Source organism: Asparagus officinalis, chromosome 2 (assembly GCF_001876935.1).
Source record: "Asparagus officinalis chromosome 2, Aspof.V1, whole genome shotgun sequence".
Classification (NCBI taxonomy): Eukaryota; Viridiplantae; Streptophyta; class Magnoliopsida; order Asparagales; family Asparagaceae; genus Asparagus; species Asparagus officinalis.
The window spans coordinates 5,750,430-5,763,609 of record NC_033795.1 but is presented as its reverse complement, the minus strand read 5'-3'; the positions used below and the strand labels follow the sequence as shown (position 1 = coordinate 5,763,609).

Below are 13,180 nucleotides of genomic sequence, written 5' to 3'. Positions count from 1 at the left end.
ACCCCTAGCTAAGCCGATTGCCTAATCACTTCATTCGGCTGACACCTTACGAGGACGACTCAAAAGACGGTACTTCTCGACCATCCGACGAGTAGAAAGGCGATGAAACGCCTTGAGCCTCGAGCCCCTCCTGTGCACTGGTGACCAATCACCTCGCAATAAATTTTATTAAATGCATATTGATGACATCATTCCTCTGCCCCCAATAGTCTTTATGACACATCGGACCACGTCAACACCGCACACCCCCGGTTACTTCGCATTAAATATCAAAGCGACCTCTCCTCTACTCGTCGGCCGACACCTGTAAAGCTGAAGCTGACTTGGCCGTCAGACCATGTTCGATTGACGTTACCATCCTACCCCTCCTACCACTACTATAAAAAGAGATATTGTTATTAATTATAAGGTAAGCTTTTTACTACTACTCTCTGAGCTTAAGAACTACTGCAGTTCCTTTTACTTCTCCACTTAAGCATTTCACTGACTTGATCGTCGGAGGAACAACTGGAGAACCAAACCCCACCCTCTTACGATTTGTTACTTGTGTGAGGATTAGAGGACCTCCGTCAACTCAATCACTCCCTTTATTTGACTGTGTGATTTCAAACATCAACAATTATATATCCTAAATTTTAAAAAATTTACACTTTATTTATATAACGACTCTTGTTTTCCACGGTAGTCATAAATCCTAAATTTTTAAAACTTCACACTTTAATGTTTTTTGTGATGCAAAAGTAAGAATATTTCTCCGAATAGCTCCATGTGACACTCACATACTAGTTTTAGAATATCTCTTTCAAATTTAAAGTTTGTTGAATTTAGAACACGCGAGATTCACATGAAAATATTAAGGGGAATATTCTTTCATTTACATAATAGAAGATAAGAACTTCAAAACTTCATGAGTTATAGATAAAACCAAGTGAGAATATACGGGTGCAAAGTAAGGAAACTATAGGGTACTTAAGTGCTAAGTGGCCAAAAATGTTCCCTTTTAATATAACGCGGCAGGAGCCACGCGCGCTCACACAAAATTACCTATCCATTAACGGGTTATCGGGCTATCGGGCGGCATTTGCGGCTAAAGAACACGCGACTCTCACGCACCCCCTGACGTTAAATCGCTTCACAAGGGCGAGTCACAACTCCCAACTGAACGAGAGAGATAAAAATGACGAGCTCGAGCTCTCTCTTTCTCCTCTTTCTCTCTCTCTCGTCAATTTCTCTGTCACTTTCTTCTAGAATTTATCCATTGATCGAAGAACCCATCAAGCCCGTCTCTAGAATTAGCCCATTTGATACTTCTAATTATGGGAAATTGCAGCTCAACAATGGATTGGCTCGCACTCCTCAAATGGGGTCACTACTATTTTTATCTCTCTTCCCTTTACTTTCTCTTATTGTTTGAGATTTTACTTCTATTTTTAGTTTGTGTACATGGGTTTGTTGTAAATTTAGTATCTTGGATTGTGTTGATTAGTTCCTGAGTTTATTTTTATGGGTTTCTCTGTAGAGTGGATTATACAGAATGCCAATATTCTTTTCTTTTTTAATAATTTGAACCTCATGAGTTTAAGGTTTTAAAAGAATCTATCTTTGTTGTAATCATTATCATATTCCCTTTTTTCTCTATGTTTTTTTATTATTGTTTCTGCACAGGATCAAACTGATATCTAAAGAACACACAGCAGATAAACCTTCTCTTACCCAAGATCAACCAACAGAAGAAGAACAAACCAGAAACCACTCTTATGAAGGCTAAAAATGGAGTCTTTACAAAAAAATGAGCACGGAGACTACAACTTGGGGCTATTCATTTTCTAACAGACTAAAACACTTGAGATAAGGACCAAAGAAAATTCTAGACACACAAGGATTCTAGAGACCTCTAGCTGCTGTTACATAGAGACCAGAAACTATTAAATGCATGTCTACAACAAAAAGCACAAAAGAACTTTTTGCATATTCCAAAAAGAACTTTAAACTCAACACTCCCCCTTAAAGTTATTTTTGGAAATCAGTCCCAGCTTTGCACGAAGAAACTCAAATGGTCCTTTAGAGAGAGTCTTTGTGAAGATGTCTGCAATATTGAGCTCACTTCTTACTTCCCTGTTGTTAATTGTTCCATCAAGAACCTTCTCTCTGATAAAATGATGCTCAATCTCAATATGTTTAGTTCTAGCATGACACACTGGATTATAGGCAAGCTTGATTGCACTTTGATTATCACCAAACAAATCTGTGGCCTTGATAATTGGATGATAAACATCCTTGATGAGTCTTCGAAGCCAAACACACTCCTGTGCAGCAAGTGTGGCAGCCTTATACTCTGCTTCAGTTTTGGATAAAGCCACTGCATCTTGTTTCTTGCTACACCAATAAACACTTGTACTGTTGCACATAAACACATAACCAGATGTAGACCTTCTATTGTCTAAATCTCCAGCAAAGTCAGCATCTGTATAACCATTTAGCTCAAAACCACCACCTCTTTTGTAAAACAGACTAAGATCAATGGTAGAGTTAACATACTTGAGAATCTTCTTTGCTGCTTCAAGATGTGACTTCCGAGGCTCTTGCAAATAGCGGCTTATGAGTCCAACTGAGAAAGCAATGTCTGGCCTAGTAATTGTCAAATACAGAAGACCACCAACAAGAGAACGATAAGACTTGAAATTTGGCAAGAGTGACCCTTCATCCTTCCTTAATTTCTCATTTGTATCAAGAGGAGTAGATCGTTTCTTGCTAAGTTTCAGCCCATATTTTTCAATCAACTTCTTAGCATATCCTTCTTGTGATAGCAGAACACCCTCCTTAACATTTTTCACTTCCAAACCAAGAAAATGGCTCAGTTCACCCAAGTTCTTCATATCAAACCGAGTAGATAGTTCAGCCCTTAGCTTTGCAATCTCATCTTCATTGCTTCCAGTCACTATCATATCATCCACATACAAAAGAACCACCATATGCAAGTCTCCATCCTTTTTAACAAAAAGACTTGGATCTGCATCAGACGAATGATAGCCACAAAATTGCAAAAACTCTGCAATCTTCCCATACCATGCTCGATGAGCTTGTTTTAGCCCATATAAGGCTTTCTTGAGTTTACACACATACCCTGGATGAGAATCTGATAAGTACCCCAATGGTTGTTCCATGTAGATATCCTTGTCAAGGTATCCATATAGAAATGCGTTTTTAACATCGAGCTGCCACAACTTCCAATTTTGAGAGGCTGCCAAAGAAACCATATAAGGCTTTCTTGAGTTTACACACATACCCTGGATGAGCATCTGATAAGTACCCCAATGGTTGTTCCATGTAGATATCCTTGTCAAGGTCTCCATATAGAAATGCATTTTTAACATCGAGCTGCCACAACTTCCAATTTTGAGAGGCTGCCAAAGAAACCACAACACGAACAGATGTCATCTTCGCCACGGGACTGAAAGTTTCTTCATAATCTTCTCCGTAGCTTTGAGAGAAACCACGAGCCACCAATCTCGCTTTAAATCTGTCCACACTTCCATCAGCCTTTCTTTTCAACTTGTAAACCCATTTACATGTAATTGGAGTCACATGATCAGGTTTTGGGACAAGATCCCATGTCTCATTTTTAACGAGAGCCTTCATTTCCTCCTCCATAGCAAGCCTCCACTCTTCAACACCAGCAGCATCTTCAAAACAAGATGGTTCTTGATCATCAACTGGGCCTGTAAAGAAACAAGAATAAGTGCTTGTGAAATTTTCATCTCGGTACCGTGCTGGCTTGGTGATATTTCTTCTTGGCCTTTGATTTGCTTCATCATCAACATTACCATCTTCTGGAACAATACAATCTTCAACTTCATTTTCAGAATTAATGCTCCCCCTTTCACCTTGCTGCAAATTATCAAATGAAGGCAAACTAGAACCATTTGAGGAAGTTGGCAGCACGACAATTTCAGATTTTTGCAGACCTGACTCTTCACTGTTAGCAACACCATAGTATGATGAAACTTCATCAAATACAACATCTCTTGAGACAACAAAGTTGTGAGTTTCTGGATCCATGCATTTCCATCCCTTTTTTCTTTCATCATAGCCAATAAAAATGCATTTTTTCGCCTTTGCATCAAACTTCCCTCTTCTGGAGTCCGGCACATGAACATAGCATATTGAGCCAAACACTTTGAAGTGCTTTACACTAGGCTTCTCTCCGAACATCAGCTCATAAGGTGTCTTCATATTGTTTGGACTCAAAGGCAACCGGTTAATCACATAGGCTGCACACATCATACCCTCTGCCCAAAAACCTTTAGGCAAGTTTTTAGCATGTAACCAGCTTCTACATGTCTCTGTGAGATGCCGGATCTTCCTTTCAGCGATGCCATTTTGTTGTGGAGTCTCTGCACATGACAATTCTCTTCTTATCCCAAACCGTCGACAAAAGTGCAAGAACTCATTAGAAATAAATTCTCCACCATTGTCGGTTCGCAACCGCTTAATTTTTAAGCCAAGAACTCCTTCAACATTCTCTTTGAACTCTTGAAACTTGAAGAAGGCATCTGACTTGTGTTTAATACAATAGACCCATGTGAACCTTGAATAGTCATCAACAAGAATCATCAAATAACGGAAACCAGAGAAAGAGGGAGTTCTAGTGGGACCAAACAGATCACCATGAATACATTCCAAAGGAGCCTTGGTTCTAGATTGAGAGATTCCAAATGGAAGGCGATGAGACTTTCCGAATTGGCACCCTTCACATGCTTCTTTGCTGGGAAAAGATGTCAAACTTGGCAGGCCATTCACCAAATTCTTTCGAACCATAGCTTTCAACTTATCAAAGTTCACATGCCCCAATCTAGCATGCCACAATGATGCATTCTCATTGCAACTTACTTTATCAATATAAGATGAAGAGGCAGACAACACAAAAGTATCCTTCACCCTTCTACCAGTATGCATGACATCTGCCTTTATATACTTAACATTTTTAAGAAATTTAACATCATGTGGCCCAAACAAGACATTATAACCAGCATCCACAGCATTTGGAACTGAAAATAAATTTTTCTTCATTCCAAGAACGTGGAAAACATTATTTAAGGTGATAGAGTCGTTACCTCCATCATTGATGACCACCGTGCCTTCATTCTCAACCTTGTGAACTGTATTGTCTGCTGTCACCATAGCTTCATTGCCAGTATGTGGCTGTAATATGGAGAACTTTGATTCATCACCTGTCAAATGATGGCCACAACCGGAATCCACAATCCAATCATTCTGAAAATTAATGGAAGCCATGGCATTGTGAGTTGCCGATTCCACCAGAAAACACTTTCCCCAGCTGTCTTCATTGTCACCACAACTTGAGTCACGAGAGCCACCATTCTTCCTGGCGTAGTTTCCAGAATTAAGCTTCACGGTGCAGAACCTTTTGATGTGACCAGGTTTACCACATCGATGACACTTGAACTTCTTCTTATAATACGAGAAAGATTCACCTGGTCCATCATTGTCATGCTTCTTAACCTCCTTCTTCTCAAATCTGAAATTCCTTTTTTTATGAGCAGAGAGTGCTTCTGTGTTGTTGGGGTTGTCTGATATTGACATCCCAGCCATCTGTCGTGCTAAAGACTCTTGAGAAGACAAAAGGTTCTCGATCTCTTCCAGAGAGGGCTGCCGATCCCATCCTTGAATCGAGGTAACAAAAGGAGTGTACTCTTTCCTCAGCCCACGAATAATATGCCTTCTCACACGAGCTTCAGAAATAGGTTCATCTGGATCCAAGATTGAAATCTCCGAACACAAGTTTTTAATCTTTAAAAAGAATTGGGAGATTGAAAGATCACCTTGGCTTGAATTTGCTAGCTCATTCTCCAACATTTGCAGACGACCAATATCTTTCTTGTTGAATAGCCTGTTGAGAGTCTCCCAAATATCTTTTGCTGAGGTACACCTCATAATATGATCGAACAAAGCAGGAGATATAGACTTCTTTAGCACAAACTCTGCCTTTGCATTCACTGTCGTCCACTTCTTCAATGCTTCAGCATTTTCTGCATTCTCCTCTGGCCTGACTGCATTCGCTCCACCAACAACAGCCCACAACTCTTCACCAACCAAATAAGACTCCATACAAGATTTCCACATCTTGTAATTTGATTGGTTGAGCAGCTCTATGCCAAGACCGACGCTCCGACTCGACGACTCCATCTCTTCAGCAACACTGGTTGATCTTCTTCACCAAGCAATTAACACTGCACCTGCTCACCCTGGGGCCTTGGGGCTCTGATACCATAAAGAACACACACAGCAGATAAACCTTCTCTTACCCAAGATCAACCAACAGAAGAAGAACAAACCAGAAACCACTCTTATGAAGGCTAAAAATGGAGTCTTTACAAAAAAATGAGCACGGAGGCTACAACTTGGGGCTATTCATTTTCTAACAGACTAAAACACTTGAGATAAGGACCAAAGAAAATTCTAGACACACAAGGATTCTAGAGACCTCTAGCTGCTGTTACATAGAGACCAGAAACTATTAAATGCATGTCTACAACAAAAAGCACAAAAGAACTTTTTGCATATTCCAAAAAGAACTTTAAACTCAACAATATCTATGTTTTGTTTTCCTTCTTTCCATATATAATGTTTGGTTTAATGTACTTTGATGTCTGAGCTGTTGTAATTTGATTGCAGTATAGGATTGTTGAAAGTTTGTAGAATTATGATATTTAACTTCAGAACTCTTCAGTGAGACCGGCTTCATTATGAATTTTTGAGATATATTGGTTGTGGATTTCATGTATTTGTATTAAAGTTTTATTTGAGATTTGTCTTTTGGGTTGTTGTTCGCTTATGATGTTTTCTTCTGACATTTTATTATTAATTTTCTCTGGTGGTTTGATATTGAAATATTATGTGTAATCAATTTAGTGGATAATTTATGGATGCAGATGGAATAGCTGGAACTTCTTTGCCTGTAATATCAATGAAAAAGTAATTAAGGAAACAGGTATGTTCTGATTTCATGTTTTGAGTTAGTTCAATGGACGTAAATTCTCTACGAGAACTGAAAAGTTATCGCAATGGTACTGTTTGTATTAACAAAGCAATCAAATAGTTCACTGCATGTTTAAATTTTTTTATGTATTTTAGACACCAAAAGAGAAGTACAATTCAAACATAGTTTGAGGGATAATTCGTGCTTGAGATTTCTGTACTTTCCCTTAGATTTTAACTTTTGCTTTTGTGATGGCAGCTGATGCCCTCATCTCAACTGGGTTGGCTGATTTAGGTTACATCTATGTTAATATAGGTAATGACTTCAGTTGCCATTTGATTAAATAGCCATGCATTTTTCTTATTAGAATTGTCTTTGGTGGCAGATGATTGTTGGCATTCTCTCTTGCGTAATTTGAAGGTATGTTGGAAGTCAGTTTTGTTGATTATCATGGCTATACTCTTTTGCGACCATAAGTGACAAGTTTTAGTGGTTCACCTTAATTATAGCTGTCTAGTTATTGCAGGGTGAATTGAAACCAGATCCAAAGACATTTCCTTCAGGCATTAAAGCGGTTGCTGACTACATCCATAGCAAGGGCCTCAAGCTTGGTATTTACTCTGATGCTGGGTAGGGATTTTATTTACAATGTTATGTAACTTACACAATCAAACAAGTCATTATCTTGTGAGTTTAGTCAATTGATAGAAGTGAAACTGTAAGTATCATGCACTGAAGCGACAGTTTCATTTAAATTTAACCAACATCTGATGTATTCATTTAAATTTAACCAACATCTGATGTATAACAGCTCTGCATTAACTTTAACTATGAAAACTTTCAGGATATTCACATGCCAAGTTCGACCAGGATCCCTCTACCATGAAAATGATGATGCAGAGCTTTTTGCATCTTGGGTAACTAAAGCTACATTATCCCCAGGAATTCTAACCTTTTTCTTTTATTTTGCTGGTTAGAGTAAGAATGTGAAGTGCGTAAGAGCATTAGACTGCACTTGACTGTTTAAGTGCTTAAATATATTCTAGCTGCGCTTTTCAATTTGCATCTTTTGAAGTTTTCAGGGTGTTGACTACTTAAAGTATGACAACTGTTTTAATTTGGGTATCAAACCAGAGGAACGGTAATCATCTTCTTTAACTGCTATCCTTGATCAATATTACATATTTGAATCATTGGAGCAATTTACTTACTTTGTAAACCTTCAAATTCACAGTTATCCTCCAATGAGGGATGCATTAAATTCGACTGGACATAGCATTTTTTACTCAATTTGTGAGTGGTAAGTTTTAATTCTTGATATATTTAATTACATACCTTATTGGATAGTTCAGTCTTAATTCTCTTTCCATCTTATAGGGGTGTAGATGATCCTGCCTTATGGGCTGGTAGTGTTGGTAATAGTTGGCGGACAACAGATGATATAAGCGATACATGGGTTAGGTTAGAAATTTCTATTTCATGTATACCTTCTGTGTACATCATATCATATTACCATATCAAATGTGTTGATCAACTTCCCAATTCTTTTAGCATGACGACAATTGCGGACCTCAATGACAAGTGGGCATCATATGCAGGACCGGGTGGATGGAATGGTAGTCTAGCCTTCACCCTTCTTGTGGATTTTTTGCTTCCTTCACCCTTCTTGTGGATTTTTTGCTTAGTCATGCAGATGCCTAGTCGAAATATCTGTCTAATTTTATATGGTTAAGTATTTTAGTGGATATTGGCTTGCCAGTGTATATTGATTGCTTTTGTAGACCCTGATATGTTAGAGGTTGGCAACGGTGGTATGACTTACCAAGAATATCGTGCACATTTCAGTATCTGGGCTTTGATGAAGGTGTGTCCTTTATTTCGACACGAGGTTCTGTCTGTATACAATTGGTATCACTGTGATTTGCATATTTTTAACTAATATTTTTGTTGTAGTAAAATCATGTTTTGCTTCAATTAAAACTGTCTTCATTAGCATCATCAATGATAATGAAAGGAATGAGTCAATATTTGATAACCATGGAGTTCAGAAGAGCATATGCAACCATAAAAGTAATATACCAAAACTAGCAAATACAGTGTCGAAGTTCAATGCCTCATTGCCTAATATTCCCAATTTCTTACCAACAATTAGATCGTTTCAGTATACTTGGTTAATTTGTTGAAATAAGTGGAGGATCTCCACATAGACTTAGCTGAAATTTTGAATTTTATGAAGTTAAAAAAATACAAGCTTACGTCCTTCGTTCTACTTCACACGTGTTTCAGATGTGGTTATGACTTCAACTTTTTCAGGCCCCTCTCTTGATTGGCTGTGACGTACGTAACATGACTGCTGAAACATTCGAGATTTTGAGCAATGAGGAAGTGATTGCAGTTAATCAAGGTAAAATCTTTTATCCCTCTGTGTTATAACTTATATGCAAAATACTAATTCAAAATTTTAAATCTCTGAAAGTTGATTAACCGGATCTCTGGAGTTAGATTGTTATTTATGGATATGGAGTGAAAATGATAGTAAATGTTTTAGCAATTATTGCTGAAAATGGTACTAAATGTTTTAGGAATTATTGGTCCCTGAGCCGAAAGTAGATCAGTTACGAATTGTGCCTGTCAGTAGGAAGATGGCAATTGAATATTTGACACTACATTGAAGATGTTAATGCAAGCAGAGGAAGATCACTGTTTTTAGGTTCATAGGTTGTTAAGAGTTAAGGCACTGTACATTACAGATGCCAATAAGTGCTTATTTTCATGCAAAATACCACACGGTTTTGCACTATGCACATCAGTTTCAGATGTCTTCATATTATATATGAACCTACTCTTTACCTAAAATTGCCTTTTTGCTAATTATGGGTACGAGCCCTAATAGGTATTGATGATCTGTGCAGATCCTCTTGGTGTTCAAGGAAGAAAGGTTTCAGTTGCAGAAAATGAGGGTTGCAGCCAGGTTCTAAAATTAATTGGATTCATTTACTCACTCCATATCTGAATCTCTTAGCATTGATTTATATGCTAATATGACGGAGTCCCATTTTAATTTTCCGGATGCTACAAATTATTTTGCTCATCAACTAGGACATGTCCATATGTAGGCTTACGGAGAAACAAAACTAGTGGACTTCACATCCGTTACCTAATCAAATGATGTCCACATAGGAGGATATAAGAAGAATCCAACAATATAATGTACGCTAGGAACAATAGGTATTCTAAAGAAAAAAAGAACTAGGGAGGAGGCTAATGATTCTTGAAAGAGATTAAAAAATTAAAAATCATTGGACCCGACAATATTCTTAATGAAGTTTGGAAATGCCTCGGTACAGGGTTAGGATTATTGACTAAGCTATTCAACAAGATTATTAATTGTTATTAATAACAAAACGTTTGCTGAGTTTGGTATCCATTAGAAGAATAAAGGAGACATGCAAAAAATTTCAAACTATCTTGGCATGAAACTTATGAACCACTACCAAACTTATGAATATGGATGGCAATTTACCATTGATGTTGTTCCGTGGTAACTTTGAACTGATTAAACTTATAGCATTACGTCTGGTAAAATATAGTGGCCTACATAACTACTACTTATAACTGCTTATTGAATCTGTGAATTTCAGGTATGGGCGGGTCCTCTATCTGGAAACCAGTTAGTAGTTGCCTTATGGAATCGCTGCTCCCAATCTGTAACAGTTACAGCAAAATGGGGGGTTCTCGGCCTTGACGAATCCACCAGTGTTTCTGTAAGAGATCTCTGGAAGGTGAGTTGGTAATTTCTTATACATGCATTATTAGTATTGAGATCTATAAAACTTTTGTCTATTCTTTTATAGAAGATATACTAGTCTTTCATCATTATTCCAAAAGTTTTGTAACTTGCATTATATTTTGAGGTAACGAGTCACATGTTTATAGATCCTACTCAAAACCCCATGTCTACCTAGAATCAGACACTGCCTTTGCATGTGCGGGGTAATAGATTTGAACTCAGTCAATATAATCTTGATCTGTTCACCGATCACAATAAAGTTCATGTTTTTAACTTTTCCAATTGCCAATTCACCCAAGCAACAAATATGTATCTTGAGGATCTAAGTTGGGCAACTATGTTAACTGCGACTAACATATTGAAGTGTACCTTTGAGGTCTCCAACAAGACTATGTATGCATCTAAAAGGTGCAACTATTGTGCTTCTTGTTAGTTATGGTGACTTGATTAATCAAATTGCCGGTTTAGGGCTTTATAGGCATCATCAATTCCTCGCCAAATAAAGAAATTCCCAAAGCTAAAATTCTTTTTATTCTGTCGTGAATTAATTCTCTTATCTGCTACGTACCAACGCGTATCTTTTCTCTTACCACATTCTTTCTCTCTTTTCTGTATGCACTGCTTTGACATGATCACCACAATGACATATCAAATTTCTTTGTTTTTCCAGCATGAAAACCTAGCAGAGAACGTAGCGGGATCCTTTGGAGCTCGACTTGATTCTCATGACTGCAAGATGTACATCTTCACTCCAGCAACCTATTCTAGTGTAATGTGAATTAATTCAATGTGCATCTATCATCTGTAATGTCTTTCATATGTCCTTGGTGCCTTTGCCCTTTGTATCATGTACTAAGAACCTGACAGGCTACGGTCTACTCTCGAGGGGAAAATGTGGAAGAAGGAAAAGCTCAGATGTATTAATTTTGATGCTTGCTTGCTTAATATTGCGAGACAATGGTTATTTATTAGGATGAAATGGGCACTGTAGTCTAACTGCGAGAAAATGCTGAATTGACTGCTATCTTTTTAAATACAACTAATTTCAAAAGAATAAAAGAGCTTTTTCTGATTTTGATTTTTCAAATCTAATGTATTTGAAAATAGGTCTTTAAAAACACATTTTTTTTCTAAATAAGTTGCCCGCATCACTTAATTTGTTCCAAATCATTCCCTTTGGTTATAATTTGTTAACTTGATCCTGTAATATAACTAAGCAGTATATTATTTTGCTTGTTTTACCGTCATCTCTATTGGCTATTTATCTATCCCTTATCTGCAATCAAATTGTGTAGGTCCAATGTTTATTTTGTTTATTGCATATAAATCCCTAAGAAATATTTGAATTTCAAGTATCACATCTATAGATTTCTGGTCAGATATTACTTATCAAAAGATAATACAACATAGATCTTACTAAAATCAAACCAGGAAAGAATAGGGGAAAGTAGATATACTACACTCGAAATTATATAGCTCATGAATGATGCATCTATCAGCACTTATTATTAGGATCTAAATGTGTCGCTAACGCAAAATGTAGTCTGAACACAAAATGTATTCTGAGCACCATCATAGGGAATTACTTGCAAAACACGAAAATTTAATAAGAGTTTTCTACAATTCCAAAAGTTGTTTGGAGTTTAATGCAATTTTATATGGGGTGTTACTACACCGTGGGTGCGATGTGGACCACACAAAGGGGGTGTAATTACAGAAATACGCCTATACATTCTAAGGAAATGCTCAGAAATTCATAATGCCCTGCGGCTGCACCTAAAGGTGCTAAACCGTATCCGTATCCAAGGAAATATCCAAAACCATATCTGTTAGGATACGGTTCCTTAAATCTATAACTAATACGATATGGTTACGAATATGGTTTTGTAGTGAACTATCTGGATCTGTATCCAAAATATCCGAATGCATATTAATCATACTTTTACGATAGTTTTAATTCTTAAATTATGGATTTGTGATTAATTTTGATTATCAAGATGTCTAATCTTAGCTTTTCACTTATAATGAATATATTAATGAACTCTTTTGTATCACATGAACTTTGTTTTTCTCAATACTATCTAGTTTTCTCATATCCATTTTGTATTTGCATGCGTATTCGCTTATATATCCGTAACTATATCCAATTTTAGTGAATATGGATATGAATTTTTCTTCCCAATGTACATTCGTATCCGTATTCGTATCCGAGATGGGTAAGCGGATATAGATATGATAAACATCATATCCGCACTGAATGCACCCCTACCTGCACCTTATCGTGCAGGGCGTCTGAATAGGATGTGTACCCCTCTAGTGAATCCTCAACTGTGAATTATCAACCTCATAGAACGAGAACCAAAATAAGATGAGTGATGCTCCGAGCTACA

At 37.2% G+C, this 13,180-nt stretch overlaps 1 protein-coding gene across 1 annotated transcript; it reads left to right on the top strand.

The window, feature by feature from the left end:
• On the top strand, positions 1,145-11,765 carry LOC109830043 (alpha-galactosidase 3). Its single transcript, XM_020397197.1, has 15 exons — positions 1,145-1,365; positions 6,954-7,012; positions 7,259-7,315; positions 7,386-7,420; positions 7,527-7,630; positions 7,845-7,917; positions 8,083-8,141; positions 8,235-8,300; positions 8,378-8,461; positions 8,552-8,616; positions 8,782-8,864; positions 9,314-9,404; positions 9,913-9,971; positions 10,642-10,782; positions 11,461-11,765. Exons 1-15 carry the CDS (start codon positions 1,178-1,180, stop codon positions 11,566-11,568), a joined length of 1,272 nt encoding a protein of 423 aa, XP_020252786.1. The 5' UTR covers positions 1,145-1,177; the 3' UTR covers positions 11,569-11,765.